Here is a 16085-nt window from a genome sequence, read left to right as displayed (position 1 = left end):
TTATGTGTTTTTGGGTCCACAGCATGTAAGCTGTGTGATGAAGTTTAAAAAAAGACATATAGGGAGGGCACTATCTGGTTATATTATATTACCAGGCTGTTCTTTACTCTTCTGGTTCCATATTTAATCTTATGAGGATGACTGAAGTTTTCAATCAGCCTCTAGTGTTGCGTACAGCAATAGGTTTTTTATAATATAAGTCGTATGTGTCTGCGGAGGAGAGAGGTGGGCTTGAAAGGGAGAGAGGACTGGAATAAGGCTGGATGGTCTGCAAAGCAGTCATCCCCTACACAAGTATCCGTTTTCAGTGATGAATAATGTGATATCTGTGATGAGACCTGCAAGGATGGGCTATTTTAAAGTCTATGGGGTGCTGCTTACACGAAGCATCTTTCTTTTAGACACTGGGTGCTAGTTTTCTCGCTGGTGTCCTGTGGTTTAGAAGGGTTAATGGGTTTCTGACAATGTAAAGATGTTTTACTGTAGATCTGGTCATTCTAGAGTAGGTCTGGTCATTTTCAGCTGGGTGAGGGTAGTTCTGTTAGGACGGCCATGAGTGTAACCGTCATCCAGCCTTCTCCGATCAGCCGACAGTGGGAGTCTCTCATAGTGGGAATTCATGTCATTTGGACACATTCCCAAATTACATGAATGGGACCCTTCCCATTTGCGAATGCATTACCACCTACTTGAAGTAGGTGGTAATTTGCAAGTGTTTTGCGACCGCAATTGCAAAACATTGGTACATAGCTTTGCGGTGGCTATTAGGAAAGGAACGCCCTTTCCTAATAGCGAGTCCCAAAACAGTATTTTGTGAGTCGCAATTTATTTGTGACTCGCAAAATACTCTTTGTACATGGGTCCATGCTTTTTAACATGCGCGAACAGGTGTAAGACCCGTTCGCGCACGCTAAAAAGCGTTGTACATCTGGCCCATTTTCTTTTCTACCATGGCACCTTCCATCTTTATGCGCATTGTCAATACATTTTTATGCTGGCCCTCAAAATACCATACATAAAACCTTGCCTCAAAAAGCACGTACTGGATGCTTTCCAAACAATTTCGTATTTCATGCAGGGGTTAAAGTTAAACGGTGTAGTGAAAGTTGTGTTTCCCCATTTTAGTTCCTATGGGAAATTTTGCTCGTTCCTGCAGCAGGATCCACTAAACGTATTTAAGCCGAACTTGGCATTAAAGTATTAACATTTAATCAAAAAGTGAGCTTTTTAGGTCTCGCCTAGACGAAAGCAAAAGCGAAAGCTTTTGCTGTCTAGGGCGAGACAACTTATGTAATCACTTTTGGGGGAATGTGGACAGCAGACTGTCACGAGCTTCTCCTGCCGGAGATTTGACCTTGTGAGCGCGCACGCCCAGCCCGACCCCGTGCACGTCCCCTGCCACAGACACACACATGCACACGCAGGCAGGAAGGCCCACACACACACACACACACACACACACACACACACACCCGCACGCCCCTCCTCTCTATTCGGTACTCACCGGGTCGGCTGGCGCTCGGCGGCGGGCCGGTCTCTCCTTCTCCAGCGGGGGCTCCCTCTTCTGCGCGGGGGCTCCCTTTTCTGCACGGGGCCCCCCCGCCATGGCTGGCACGGCATCTCCGGTCTCCCTCACGACTCGGGAGACCGGAGGACAACAGGCAAAGCTTCCGCAAGGCAGTCGGAGCGGACACACCTCTTCCCGGCCCCGCCCACAACCAGGCGGCGGGCCGGACATCTGCTTCCGGTGTTTTTTTTCTTCGGCGTTCATTTCTCTCTCACTGCGGCACCCATCTCATGTCAGCCGCACTGTTCAGTAATAAACAAAGTTTATCCAAACACCAAATCTGCATAACACAAGCCTCACCGGGAAGAGTTTCAACCGTTCACTCTGTCCGTTAATATGCAAATCACCATGGCAAGGAGGTGCAATGTATGATGGGCTGCATTACAATAGTGACGGGGGAGGGGGGGGTAACAAGACTTTCGATTTACTAAGCTCCTCTTCCTGCTGTAATACTATTCAGCAAGATTTTTGTTCCATACAATAATTCTGCAATTATCACCGTAATAAAATGAGGGTTTCTACTGATCGTCAACGTTGTACTACCATTTTACTTTCCTCCATCTTTTTCTTGAGGTTTTGCTGCTGCTGAATGAACGTATAGTGAGAGCAGTACTGCTAACACCTTAACAACACTTATGCGCCAGCTGTAAAATGGTGCAATATTTGGAACTGTGGATCCATAGCATCAACGACTATAGTGACAGTAAGATACAGCAGCCGTAATGCAATTGTTCACTGTATAATTGTAAGGGTGCAGAACCTTTATAAGATTAATAAAGATGCTTTTACAATGCCACAGGTACACCTAGTAACAGCCTATGGTACTGCACCCTTTTGTTGCTTCATGCCTTTTCATTTATTACTTATGCAACTGGTAGTATAATTGTTGACAAAAAAAAAACTAGCTAACATTTGCATTGCCAATAGCTCAAACATTTCCTAATGCGAGACCTATTGCATTGCGAATGCTTGTTTGGTTTGGTGTTACTCCGTTCAGTAGTTTTTGAGATATAAGCATTTTGAAAAGGTGCCAGGTGGACTTGAAAGGATCAACACTTCTGTATACCTCTACTGTTTAAAGTCACGATACAGTGATTTGTGACTCGTGTATCACATTTGATTTTTTTTGCTCTGCCATGTTGAAAATTGGGACTCAAACAGATCTGCAGCTTTTACGCTGTGAAACAAAATCAGTAGCAGTAGAAGGGCACTGAGAGGTGAACTACCCTGTGGGACTGGACATGCGCCCATAGACTTTGAAAACTTGAGTAATACACCAGTAAACAAACGGAGCCAACATAGCATCATTTGAAGTCAAAACACGATATGCCATTTTAAGTGGTGGATTTGTCTGTCATTAAAAAAAATATATATATTGTGAACTTGATGCGATTCTAGTCTTTCATAAACGGTTATGAGAATGTGAGAAAGACCGGGGGTGAGAGAGCGAGAGATGGAAAGAAATGCAGAGAAGCATTGACAAAGGAGAGAGCCAAAGGCCGTGTGCAGCAGGGATTCAATTCACATAGTGAGGTTGGGTGCAGTGTCAAAGGCCTTGTGGGTTTGGGCACAGAGCGTATTATGAAAGAAAAAACTGAAACCACTGTTAAAACAGGAGTTTTGGTTCTGGTTCACATGTGTAAAACCACAATTTATATATGTAATTCCATAATATAGTTTTCCAAATGAACTTTATTACCTTTTCAGGTTTATTATTTTGGCATTGTTTCCCTAGAATCCAAAGCACTCCTTGTTTGAATGTGCCAGATAGTTGTGAAAAGGAAGTTTAACGGAGTTCTTTGTGATGTATTTACCTCTAGGCTAAAAGAGGTGCCCTAGCTTCTCTGTATGCAGGTGAACATGCAGTATAAGAATTGGCTTTTGTAGTCTGGTCTGCCCTGTTCCCATGATGCACTGGGCCAGGGACAGACTAATTTGCATACAGCCAGGTTCTGAAACTGGGATGGTGCAATGAGCTAAAAAACGGTGTTGGATCTAGCCCTGATCTCTTGACTGGGTGAGAGTACTCTGCTTAATTCAGAGACTCTGTCCATCACCACCCCTTGTTGTAAATAATTTTGTCCACCCTTAGCGTGGAAGGGTATACTCAGATGTGAGTCCCTTGCTCATTGCACCATCAGGATTCAAGCAAGCCGGGCCGAAGACGCCTGAAATGGCAGAAACCGGTCCCCGGAAGCTTGTTTCCTTCCCAGTGTAAGAATTGGCTTTTGTAGTCTGGTCTGCCCTGTTCCCATGATGCACTGGGCCAGGGACAGACTAATTTTCATACAGCCAGGTTCTGAAACTGGGATGGTGCAATGAGCTAAAAAACGGTGTTGGATCTAGCCCTGATCTCTTGACTGGGTGAGAGGACTCTGCTTAATTCAGAGACTCTGTCCATCACCACCCCTTGTTGTAAATAATTTTGTCCACCCTAAGCGTGGAAGGGTATACTCAGATGTGAGTCCCTTGCTCATTGCACCATCAGGATTCAAGCAAGCCGGGCCGAAGACGCCTGAAATGGCAGAAACCGGTCCCCGGAAGCTTGTTTCCTTCCCAGTGTAAGAATTGGCTTTTGTAGTCTGGTCTGCCCTGTTCCCATGATGCACTGGGCCAGGGACAGACTAATTTGCATACAGCCAGGTTCTGAAACTGGGATGGTGCAATGAGCTAAAAAACGGTGTTGGATCTAGCCCTGATCTCTTGACTGGGTGAGAGTACTCTGCTTAATTCAGAGACTCTGTCCATCACCACCCCTTGTTGTAAATGAACATGCAGTACCAGCAAGACTTAGACACTTTTACTTAAATCGCATACCCCCCCCCCCCGCCTGCAACCAGAAAGCAAACATTGTGTTTCTCTCCCTGAAGTAGGACCTGGTGATCTGTATTCTGGTTGACCCTGACTTAGTATAGATCTAGATTGGGAACTTTGCCAAAACTGAAGGAAATCTGTCCGACACTCATTTGGAAGATTCATCCATCGATTACAGTAAATGTATGACTCTTTACTTGCCTCCATGCACTAATTGTAGTTGTACTAACTCGTGCAGCTGTCTAGAGATGTCGACCGTGTCCGAGAACCCCTGTTGTATCCATAGTATGTAGCACGATAATTGTAATTGTTGATAAAATAAATAGGATGTGCCTTGCAACTAATATCATGTGAGGTCCCCACTTGTATTTGCTGGCGAGGATCATTGAAACGAAGTTGTCAATGCGCCATAAGTGTCCGCAATACAGGGTGCAAAATTGCTGTCTGGAAAGGCCTGGGTGATTGCATAAGATACTTTAATAACTCTACTCCTGTGAAATGTTCTTTCTAGAGTGAAGTATACCAGCATCAATTTTGACAGATGTTGCCATTTTAGATGATGGTGACTTAACCATTTGACCCTCTTTTGCCTTTTTTTGTCCTTCATTTGAAGTATTTGATTCTGCTTTTCAAGTATGCTGTATTTATGCTTAGAATATTTCATCCACTGAATTGACAAATACAAATTCGATAGTCGCAGACGAAGCCCAGTTCTGAGACAGTGACTAACGTACACATGCAATCATAAACATTGAGGCTAGACAAGTAAGGACTTACATGTTAAATGATGTAATTGATGACATAACCGATGACATGTCAAATGACGTTGATGTCATTGATAACCTCATAGTCCGATACAGCATAGACTTACTGTGGTGGCATGTGTGGTGGCACAGAATAGATCTAGCCTAAGCATGGTGCCAAATGGGGCTGTGCATATTGAAAATTATGTGGTTACCTATTAAATATCAGTGAAGTTTAGGGTGCAAGTAGTGCTCCTTGTTAAAAAAGGTAAAGACTGAACCCGCCTGATGCGGGTTGCAGAGTAGGTTTCAAAGTAGGTGGTGCTGTAAAGCCAAACTTGTTGCAAAAAATCTGCGAGAAAAGCCAAAGCTGTTTTGACAATAGATTATGGCATGTCTGGGTATGTGCCAGTGTTCTATAGTTGTAATACAATGCTGTAGACGAATTCTATGTAACGGGGTTGTTTATAAGACGTGGAATTTTTTTCCATAACTTCACTGAAGATTTTGAGGCATTGTAGATTCTTAAATAATGTAGAATGCAGGAGTAGGCCAATTGCAGGTGGTTTACCTGCCACTGGAGTTGTAAGCATGGCTCTAAGGCTCCTCTCAGGAAAGTGTGTAGTGTATTTTAGCAAACTACAGCGGTTAGCACATATTGTCTGGCAGACTATGTCTTATAAGAGGTAAATACATACCAGTCAACTTTTTGACTTCAAATTGCAGGCCATGTTGAGTGCTAAAGAGTGTGATTGCGTTAAGGTGTATAGTGGACGAACATGTGGCAAACATTGTCCACTTTCATGTGATTGGTGATGGAAAATTGGCCACAACTGTAGCGTTTTGAATTACTTCAAGACCACTAAACCAATAGGATGCAGTCCCAATGAGTAGATGATGTAAACCGTGAGTTCATAAATTGAATTAGTCATGAGAACTGTACTATGTAAGGTCATCAGGAGTACATGGTGGGGGGTGCAAGTTCTAGTTAGCTCAGTAATCTTTAGCTTGTGAATTTCATTTTTTTCTTGGTATTTTTTCAAACGTTCATCTTTATCTCATTTAAACATCTAACAGTAACGTCACTTTATCAGTTTTTTTTCCCACAGTTTTTTCTTTTTTGCCATATTCTAGCTTGAGCATACACCCAACCCCACTTTGGCAACTTGCAGACAATGCTCCTGTTGCACACTGCTTGGCCTTTGGTCAGTGGCACCCAACCTGCTGTTGCGCTTGACTTTTAGCTTTGAGCACTGTGCCCCACTGCAGGCGGTCATACCCTACTACGCCCGGCCTATAGCTTGTACAATGGCGGCTGACTGCAGGGTTTGGCACCATTGTGTATATATTTTTTTATGTTGGTTTAAAACCGCCATACCACATGGGAGTGGCCCTCGATACAGTGGTTACAGAGGGTCCAGTAATGCAGCCACATCATCTTGTTAAGAGTTGCAGTCACAGAACCGATACCATGGTTTTGAAATGGTCAATAGGAGTCCAAGCTCCCACGACCAAGCGGAAGCTCCTATTTTTAGGTTGAGCCTAGTGGCAACGCACATGCACTGCTCCCTCTGCGAGGCATGCTGTAATGGAGTATGCAGTGGAAGCCCCACCCACTCTCCGCCCATTTTTGTAATTGGCTTGTGTCATTGTCCTCCTAAAATGCTGGCTTCTGGTTCGTAAATAGGCTTGTTAGTCCCTCCTTGGTACCACTTTGTCTGCATTTGGTTCCACAGAGGTTGTCGGATGGGCCTTTTTAGATCCTACGTTGAGTTGTACAATGATTGTGCACCCGTGGTGATGCTCTTTGTGAAATTTGGTAACGTGCCCTGCTGTGGTATCTAATTAGGTTTGTCCTTCACCATGACCGGAGTAAAGGGCAACTTCTGGGGCTTATACACCCCACCAGACATTCCTCTACCACTGTATCCGATTCTTCAGGAGAGCTTGTGAGTCCCTTATTTTAGCCCATCTTAGGATATCTACTGAATTGATTTCATGGCTTGGGTTTAGGAGCCAGTCGCTTTGAGAAGGAGTGCTCTGGTTTTGTTGTGCTTAGTTCCCGGCTTCTTCCAAACTCAAGGTAATGTAACTTATTCCTCACCCAACCTGCTTTTTGAGACAGAGTGAGCCAGCTTAGGTGGGCTAGGGAGAGTACAAGCAGTCTCGAGTGAAGGAATCTGAATCCTGGGTCTCTGCAGGTTCTGGCTCCCACAGCAATCGGCAATCAGGAAGGAACTCGGGTCCTCAAGGCTCTATGTCGCAAACTCATCTTAACAACCACAGTTCTGTTATGCGTCTTTGTCTGAGTTCTTTGCAATTACCTCCAATCTGGAGAACAAGTCTTACTGGACCCTAGGAGGTGCAAATCTGCATCTGGGACTCATTCCAACAGTTGTTGAATATGCCACCCAGGTAGGCCCGCAGGCAATCGAGCTGCTGCAGCAGGATCAGTCCCAGGGCCTGTGTAGTGCTGAGCCCCGTGTCCACCTTCACCAAGCTGGACACCTGTTACACCTTACGGGGCTAAATGATTAGCTTGATACGGTAAGCCTTAAAAGTGGAGAGGAGCAGCGATGTCTACAGAGCTACGCCCACCTGCAATCCTTGGCCCTTATCAACACTGCATTCCTCGTGGTATAGCCCCACCACAGTCACTGTAGCAAGGTCCACCCATTGGTAGTTGCAACTGGTCCCATGCGGTTCACGATAGGGCCTCCAAAGTGTAGGCTGATGTGGCGTGATAGACTAACACCTTATTTTCTCCACCGAATCAGCCCTAGGATGTAAGATGATGGATGATCTCGGGACATGGCGTGGAGCTGTAACACAGAGCGATGCCATGTTGGCCGCTGTATCCACAACTGCTATTTTCCAGTTCTGGCAACCCATGATTAGCCAAGAGCTTCATACTTCTGGCACTTTCCATGTCTTCTACTGGATGTATGACGTTACTACGCGGTCAAAACACCGCACTTCCATCACCACGCAGCTTTTACAATGCAAGTCGTTACCACAACTTGCGCTGTAGGGTGCTGGACTTAGGAATAGTATGATTTACTATTCCAACTCCGGCCTACGTACAGTAGGGAAGATGTTGGAATAGTAAATCACACTATTCCTTAGTCTAGAGCGCCCTCCAGTGTAAGTCGTGGTAACGACTTTCGTTGTAAAATCTGCGTTGTGTTGGTAGTGCGGTGTTTCGACCGCGTAGTAAAGGTTGTTTCCCGTCTTCTACTAGGCTAAGGAATGCAACCTTGGTTATCTCATCAATTTGTCAATCCAAAACCTCTAATATAATTTTACCGCCCTCTACTCAAAAACCCTGGATGGCTACATTCCAGGCTGTGTGCAGAAACCCCTTTTGAATGAGATGCATTTGAGGTATTTTGGTACTTTTTATCCTAAAGAGCCTTTCATTTATGTAGTACAGTGGAAGAAGATAGTCAAACTGGATCAGCTGCAATTGACTTACTCCGTACCATTGTATCCATCAGTTTTAATCATTAGGAGCTCTCCCTGATCTGCATCCCATAATCCATTCAATGGACAGAATGGTTTTGGGGATATTCATAATTGAGGCTTTGTTAAGTGACTTGTCTGTTGTGAGTTTTACCTCTAGAGAACTAACTTCTGGGAAGGCTGCCAAAGACTGGGTCCCTTCATACTTGATGTGTGTATTGTAATTGCATGTGCTTGTAAACTTAATTCTTATAGACTCATACTCTGCTCTTAGTAACAGGTAGATAAATATTTTCCACCAAGCTGTGTTACCTTGTTTTGAAATAGTCATATCCCATCCCTTGAAACATTCATGGTTGTAACCTTACTCAACCGGTTCACTGTTCATAGGATTTGGTCGGTGGGTGGGATTCACCCTGTAGCTTACTGTCACGTTATTTCAATCTCTGAGCTCTACACTGGCTGTAAATAACTACCCCACTAGTAATGGCTACTTCTTGAATCCACCTGCATACAAGCTATGCATAAGATTCAGCCCTTGGGCCACCTCATGTTCTAGTTGGATGGCAGGGCCATTTAGCTGATCAGTAATTTGCGCGTTGGTAAGGCGCGCTGACTGCATTGTTCTCTATTGTCAGTCTTCCATCGTACGGTGAGTGTGGCATTTTCCCAGGAAAACTGTGAGTACTTTCTAGCTTTCAGAAATGTGCACACCATTTACATTAACATACAAGTAGCAGCACTTACAAAGGTAATAGATCTTGCCTTTGGGACCGATTGACCTTTGATAATGTTTTTTTAGCCATGTTGCACAGCATCCCTAATGCTGTGCGGTATGGCTAACAAACAGAAAATGCTGCCAGATGCATTTTTTGTATGGGCACCAACCAAGCGGGTGTATATCTACAAAATGACCAAGTGTACCCCCTTTATATTCACCTGGGTTGGATCAGTTAAAAAAAATGCAAGAGGGGGGGAAGAACGCAGGTGGAGGATGCACACCAACCAAGCGGGTGTATATCTACAAAATGACCAAGTGTACCCCCTTTATATTCACCTGGGTTGGATCAGTTAAAAAAAAATGCAAGAGGGGGGGGAAGAACGCAGGTGGAGGATGCAACAAGAATGCAGAATTACAGGGCGTGGAAGTAACAGAATGGCGGGGGAAGCAGAACAAATTGGGCAGAAGAACGACGATGGGCAGAATCAACATGGAGGGCGCAGGTGGGAGGAAGAAACTTGAAATACACGGGGACGAAAACAAACAGAAACATGGAGGGGTGTTTGAAAGCAAACCAACATGACTGCAATTTGGAGTTAAAACACACTGGAGAGTGGCTCAATGGGTGAAGCTGTGAAAAAGTGCGAGCATGCATAAGAGCGTCTTGAAGGACTAAATTCTGCTTTAATAAGCCTGTGTATGTGTATGTAGGTATGTGTGTGTGTGTGTGGAGATAGATAGATATATATTATAAAAAAGTATTACTTGAGCATTGAAACCTCTTGTTACAAAAAACGAGGACTCAAATTCCAATGTTGCTGCTGAGGTGAGGATTTGCACAGATGTAAACCTGTTGCCTCCAGGTACCCTTTCTTCACTTGAGATGTTAAGAACCTAACAAGAAGCAAAAAGGAGTGGACATTGAGAAGCAGTGGTTATCCCCTTGTACCATCCTTCTCTGGTTCTTTCACTATTCTCAGGAGAATACATTTACTGCCTGTTTGTGACAGTTGAACAAAGTTTTTGTAAAACAAGAGGAGTCATTTCCATTTTGAATAGTTAGGCCAGAATTTGCTTATACTAATGTGTTTTAGTTTCAGAATAATGGTAAGAAGTACAGAGATTGCGGTGCACCACATCGGTTGGCAGTTCTTTAATGCCTTGTATGAATGGTGATGGTTGAAAAGAATGGAGCATCAGTGTGATTCCTCTCTACGCTGACTTACTGCACTTCTAGTATGGAGTACTTTACTCTCCAAGGTTTGCCCATACACCGGCCACATGATAAATGTTGGTCAAAGTGAAATGATATATTGTTTTCTGCTGCTCAGCGGACAATTGAAAATGCAACCTAATGTCGTGAACCCCACTGACCTTGTTTTTATTAGCTGGTCTAAAAGCATTGAACAATTGTCTCGTCTTACTGTGCCTACTGTATTGCAATGGTTTTCACTGTCCATCTTACTTTTCCGCTTTTCAGCCTTCACTCCTCTATTGCTTTCTGTTGAGTTCTTCTTGTATTTGTTTTTCAGATGAGACCCTTTTTGCTCTTCCTACTGCATCTGCGTCTATGATGCATCCCTCTGCAGGCAAGTTCTTTCTGCTAGCTTCTCTCTCCTGCGCTTTGCATTTTTAATATTCCTTTATGCTATTGTCGACATTGCATGCTCTTCACCTTTGACCAAAATGTCAATAGGAGTGTATTTTTAGCAGGGAGTCCTTACAGTACATTACAACGTAGAACTACCCACAAACCATCAACTTCCACTGATTGCACTCTTCATATAAATACAAGAACCGGAGTATAAATTGTCAGTGTCTTGGCAGTTATTTTCAGAAAACTAAATTAAAATGGTGGTAACCGTTACATCACGTCTACGCCCACTTTTTTGCCTAAAAATAACGCGACTGAATGAGTGCTAATATTCAACTAAAGCGACTCGTTTACTTAATCCTTCACTCAGTGTTTCTGCTACGTAAACACTATTGCACAAAGCGTTTTTTGTTTATATAAAAAAATAAGTTTCTCCAACTCCCAATAGATTACATGTATCTGGGTACTGTACGGGTTCCTCAAATGGCCCACCATATACTAAGTGTTTAGAATCGTGGTGAAGTCCAATGTTTGACTAATACTTTATCAGGAGCATCGTCTCCGAAGAGAACTAGATCTCATATGGACTTTTGTGCAACATTTGGCTGCCAGTCGTAGTAAAAAGGCTTTAAGTAGCAATGAAAATAAAATTTCATCCTTTGGCTTTACTGTAGCAGTTGGTAATATGCAGGCTAAGAAAAACAGTTCTGCGTCCCATTGAGGATGGTGAAAAACTTACATTGCAAATGCTTGCAAGTTTGTCCCCAGTTTCTCGTATGCTGACAGTGACTACCAATTAGATTAACTTGCCTCTAAAATATACTTCTAACTTGTGAACTACTATTTAACAATGCTTGGTATGTAGTGTTTATAAATATCTAAGATAGAACGCTTGTGTTATACGGTTTGTGTTTGCCCTTTTCTAATTTTCCTTTCTGTCCATGGTCACAGAAAAAATGGACTTGCTGGAGCAGCTTTCTAGCTCTGTCTCGCCTGACCAGGAGGATTTTACATCTCTGCTGCATGACAGCTCTGCTTCTCTTGCTTCTGTGTCTTCTTTCTCCGCTTCTCCCCCCAAAGACCACTCCTTTGCTGCTAGCACCTTGTCTCAGCAACCCTTCACTGAAGCTGTGCAAGATCCTTTGAGTCATATGTACTTGGAGTCCACGGGCGTCAACCAGCCCGCCAAAATGTCAGAACACAACGGTTTCGAACCGGAGCAGAAACCTGAACCTGAAGTCTTCTCCGCACCACACCCTGACCAGGAGTTCCTCTTTTCTGAGGGAAATCAGCCCTTAAACCAAATCTCAGAACCTATGCACAAGACTGCACTATTTGATGAGCCTTTGTTTTCCAAGACCTTACCAACTGGTGGGAGTGGAACTGATGAACTAGCATTTCATGTAGCTTTTGAAGAAGAGAGTCCAATAAGGGCAGAATATGTAGATTTCAAACCATATCTTTCCGCAGTGGAAAGTAGAATTGATGGTCAAGAACCTAATGTTGATGGCAAGAGTGAAGTACACACAAATGTATGCGGGACACAATCGAATGTTGAAATGGAGAAGACCCATGCACTTTCTGAATCTGTTCATCCTTCACAATCTCACTTTACTCCTGCACCAGTCGGTGCAGCTGCTCCCCATGAACTGATTTCAGAAAATAAGACTGATGAAAAGAAAATGGCAGAAATGGAAGCCCGTTGGAGTACAGAGCAGGGCGAAGCCAGTGTTTCTGCCAGCAACCCTTTCATGGCTAAAATAGAGTGGGAAGCAGACTACGTGACAACAGATGCTTCACCAAAACTAATGGGGCACGTTACAAGTCGACCTGAAAGCCTTACGCCAGACTTGGTACAGGAAGCGTGTGAAACTGCAATGCATGATTTAGCTGGTGCGCAGCTTACGTATACCTCAAAGATTGACCTCGTTCAGACATCTGAACTTCTACCTGAGCCTTTAATTTCTTCAGCGCAAATGTCTCCATCATTTGAGAGTACTGAATCGGTCCAGTCACCAGTTTTGCCTGACATAGTCATGGAAGCCCCAGCAGCCACTGGAGCTCTTGGTATTGAAACAGCTATGTATATTGCACATCATGATGCTTCTCCTTTGGAAGACACTGCACCTCAGGTTCACGAAGAGCAGATTAAGTTGGAATCTGAAACACCACCATCGTATGAAGAAGCTGTAAAGGTGCCGTTGGCACAAGATAAAAAAGATGGTGCTGAAGGCATTATGTTTAAGCAGCCTACCCATGTGGAAAGTACAGCATTTGAGGAAATTGAGACTCCATATATATCTATTGCTTGTGATCTAATTAAGGAAACCCAAATCTCAAATGAATTCCTCCCGCCTGGTTTCACAGATTTGTCTGAGAATACGCCAGGAAACTTTACTTCAATTTGTATGCCTGCACATCCTAGTAAGGATGACAGCAGTTCTTCCGAGTCTGAAGAAATGGACTTGGATAGACAGTGGGTGCCTAAGGTTAGCAAAGAAGCGACAGAAGCCATTGCCAGTATTGGGCAAAACAGATTGGTAGATGTAATGAGCTGTGCTAGAGATGAAAGTAGCGTTACAGATCCATTCCTTTCAAAGGCATACATGGAATCTTTTCAGCCAGAATTTGATCATTCAAACATCTTGGATTTTTCATCGAATGCACCCGCCGATGCGGTGTTCAGCAAGGAAGAAAAACATCTTGAAATGGAAGAAGTGGGCAATGTAATCAGTTCCGAAAATGATTTGCTTGCTTACCATGAACACAAGGCAAAAGAGGCTCCTTCGTGCACAGTCGAGCCTTCACCTGTTCAAAAATCAGAAGATTTCATGACTATGTTGGCTGATACTAAAGCTGCTGAAGTGGTGTCAAAAAAGATTGCTGAAGCCATAGAAAGCGAAGAAAAGGAAAGTAAGAGAAATGTGCCTGAAGTGGAGGCAAAGCAAGTGCCATTACTAGACTTTGCTGGTGAGGTGCCTTCTGTTAAGGATGTAGCAGTGAAAACTGAAGGACATGTGTCAGTCTTTCAATACTCTCCTGATCATCAGGAGGTGCCTGCAGTGCACCCATTGCCCAAACAGTCGGTCTCATCCATTCAGGAAAACGTGGCCAGTACAGTGAAACCAGAGGTTCTTGAAAAAGAGGCGACTACAGAATGTTTCCCTAAGGAAGAAAGAAGTGAGAGCAAGAGAATTGCTGTTCCAGAGCCTGTTTCTTCTGTGCCTTCAGCAAGGCTGGGTAAAGCATCAGGTAATCTACATGTCTTCATGCACTGTCTATCACTTCATTTTATGTTTTCTTTGTCGCATCTGCATGTGGGCATTCACTGTTGATTACGATTTGGCTTGGCTAAAGGCAAGCAGTGTGCGTCTTTGATGCCTGTGGTTATTCTCGCTTGAATACATCACAAACTACATTCCTTGGCACAAGTGGTGGAGGAGTTAAGGGGCCATAGTGTGTTCTAACTCTATTGCTGTATTCCTGTTTCAGGAATGGGCTCAGTAAATATCTTATACTTTGTCTCAATGTGTCCTCCCTACAATGGCCAACATTGGTTTTGACTTTCATTTCACTGTGGCTGTCCGTTCTCTTTTCTTGTATTCAGTTCATCCATGTAATCATCAGCAGGGAAACTGCTTGTTTGAGATATTTTTGGGGAAAAGCTGATACACATGTCTGAGAAGGGTGGGGGGAAGGGGGTTGTTCTGCTTTATGAACTTTTTAAATGTCCAGCAGTGTTTTTTTTGTTTGTTTTTTTTGCATTCTTTGCAATCCTCACTGTCCAATTGCTGTTCTGTTGGTTAAAAAGCTTTAGGTAGCCTCCAGCAGGTCCTCATCAAAGCAGTACCAGGAAGCCTTTATCACTGCTGGCGACATAAGCACTCATCCAAGCTGTAAAGGTATGTTGGCAGTAGGTGGCCAACCACATTCTTGTAGTCCATACAGAGGAACATCTGTTTATCCAATTTTAAGAATCAATACTTGTTTTCTTTAGAAATCCAGGTGCTTGGGAATGCCACTGAAGGAAAGTCATTAGGTATTCCCTGGATGAGCACCCAGGCAGAACAGGAGGCATCTTCCAACCTGCTCCCTTCCGGCTCTTAAGAGCATGTAATGACATATGCCGAGACTTGGTGGAAACGTGAAGCGTTTTCCACAGAGCTTTAAAGCTGTCCTGTTACTGCCACGGATCTGGGTCACAGAGTGCGTAAAGAAACATAAGAGAAACGTGTGAGTGCCTAGAACATGCACACTAGCTGCAGCTTGATATAGTTGACACTACAGCAGACAAGCTCTTAAAAGCCCATTTATGGTACATCATAAAAGCATGGCTTCTAAATCCTTAGCCGCCCTCTTTTAATGCAGCCTTAAAGCCCGCCGTAGCGGCTGTATCAGCAATTACAGGCCTGCTTCGGCTCTGGCCTTTAACAAGTGAGCGGGACTTTAATGCCGGTATCTCCCAACTACGGAGCATGGCTATTAGAACATTCTGCTACTTGTGGGCAGAATTTTCTAACAAAACAAAGGTCTCACAACCTCTGGCTCAGCGAGGACTTTGTTTAAAGGCAAGCATTGGAATGTTGATGCTTGGACTTCTAAGAGCCATTAGAAGCCCGGAGCGCCACATTGTTTTCAATGGAGCGCCATACATTCCAATGTTCTAATATTTCTTTTTTTCAAACTCAAGATGCCTTGAGACATAGTTCCTCCTATGACATTTACACTGAATTCTTCAGATACCGGATAACCTATAACCCCGCTAGACGTTTCTCGTCCCTAGGACCCATTTATATCAAAACCAGGATAAATCGGACTTGAATAAAAAAAAATAACTTGTATAAAATGGTGAGCACAAGTGCTCAAGAGACTGCTTCAAACACAGCAAGCGGGGCGAAGTCTATAGTGGCTTGTAGGGGGCAATAGAGCTTAGGTCTGGGCAGTTTTCTAATCCCTGAAATGTATTCCTAAATGAACTCTGACCTGTAGTTTTTCAAACATGTTATTTCTGGTTTCTGTTTACTGGTTTACTTCAGTTTACAATTCTGGGAACTCTTAGCATGATGGGTTACTATAACCGACCTAGTGCTGTGAAGCATCTTCCATCCACACCTCGTATGTTATTGGAATTGCATTTATATAGTGCTTACTACCCCTGACGAGGCGTCAAAGTGCATTTTCGGC

General features: G+C 43.7%; 1 protein-coding gene and 1 pseudogene across 2 annotated transcripts in view; both read left to right on the top strand.

Annotated features, from left to right (window-relative positions):
• RTN4 (reticulon 4) overlaps window positions 1–16085 on the top strand; it is a 223482-nt gene that overhangs the window by 47336 nt on the left and 160061 nt on the right. Inside the window, exons 2-3 of one of the 2 annotated variants that reach the window (XM_078649486.1) lie at window positions 10840–10896; window positions 11853–14153. In XM_078649486.1, coding sequence (XP_078505612.1) covers window positions 10840–10896; window positions 11853–14153 — 2358 coding nt within the window. The remainder of the gene's footprint in view (window positions 1–10839; window positions 10897–11852; window positions 14154–16085) is intronic. The other variant, XM_078649487.1, reaches the window with a different exon arrangement.
• LOC144765464 (U4atac minor spliceosomal RNA) lies at window positions 2124–2238 on the top strand (annotated as a pseudogene).

This window comes from Lissotriton helveticus, chromosome 6, assembly GCF_964261635.1.
Source record: "Lissotriton helveticus chromosome 6, aLisHel1.1, whole genome shotgun sequence".
NCBI lineage: Eukaryota > Metazoa > Chordata > Amphibia > Caudata > Salamandridae > Lissotriton > Lissotriton helveticus.
This window is presented reverse-complemented; position numbering and strand designations above follow the sequence as displayed.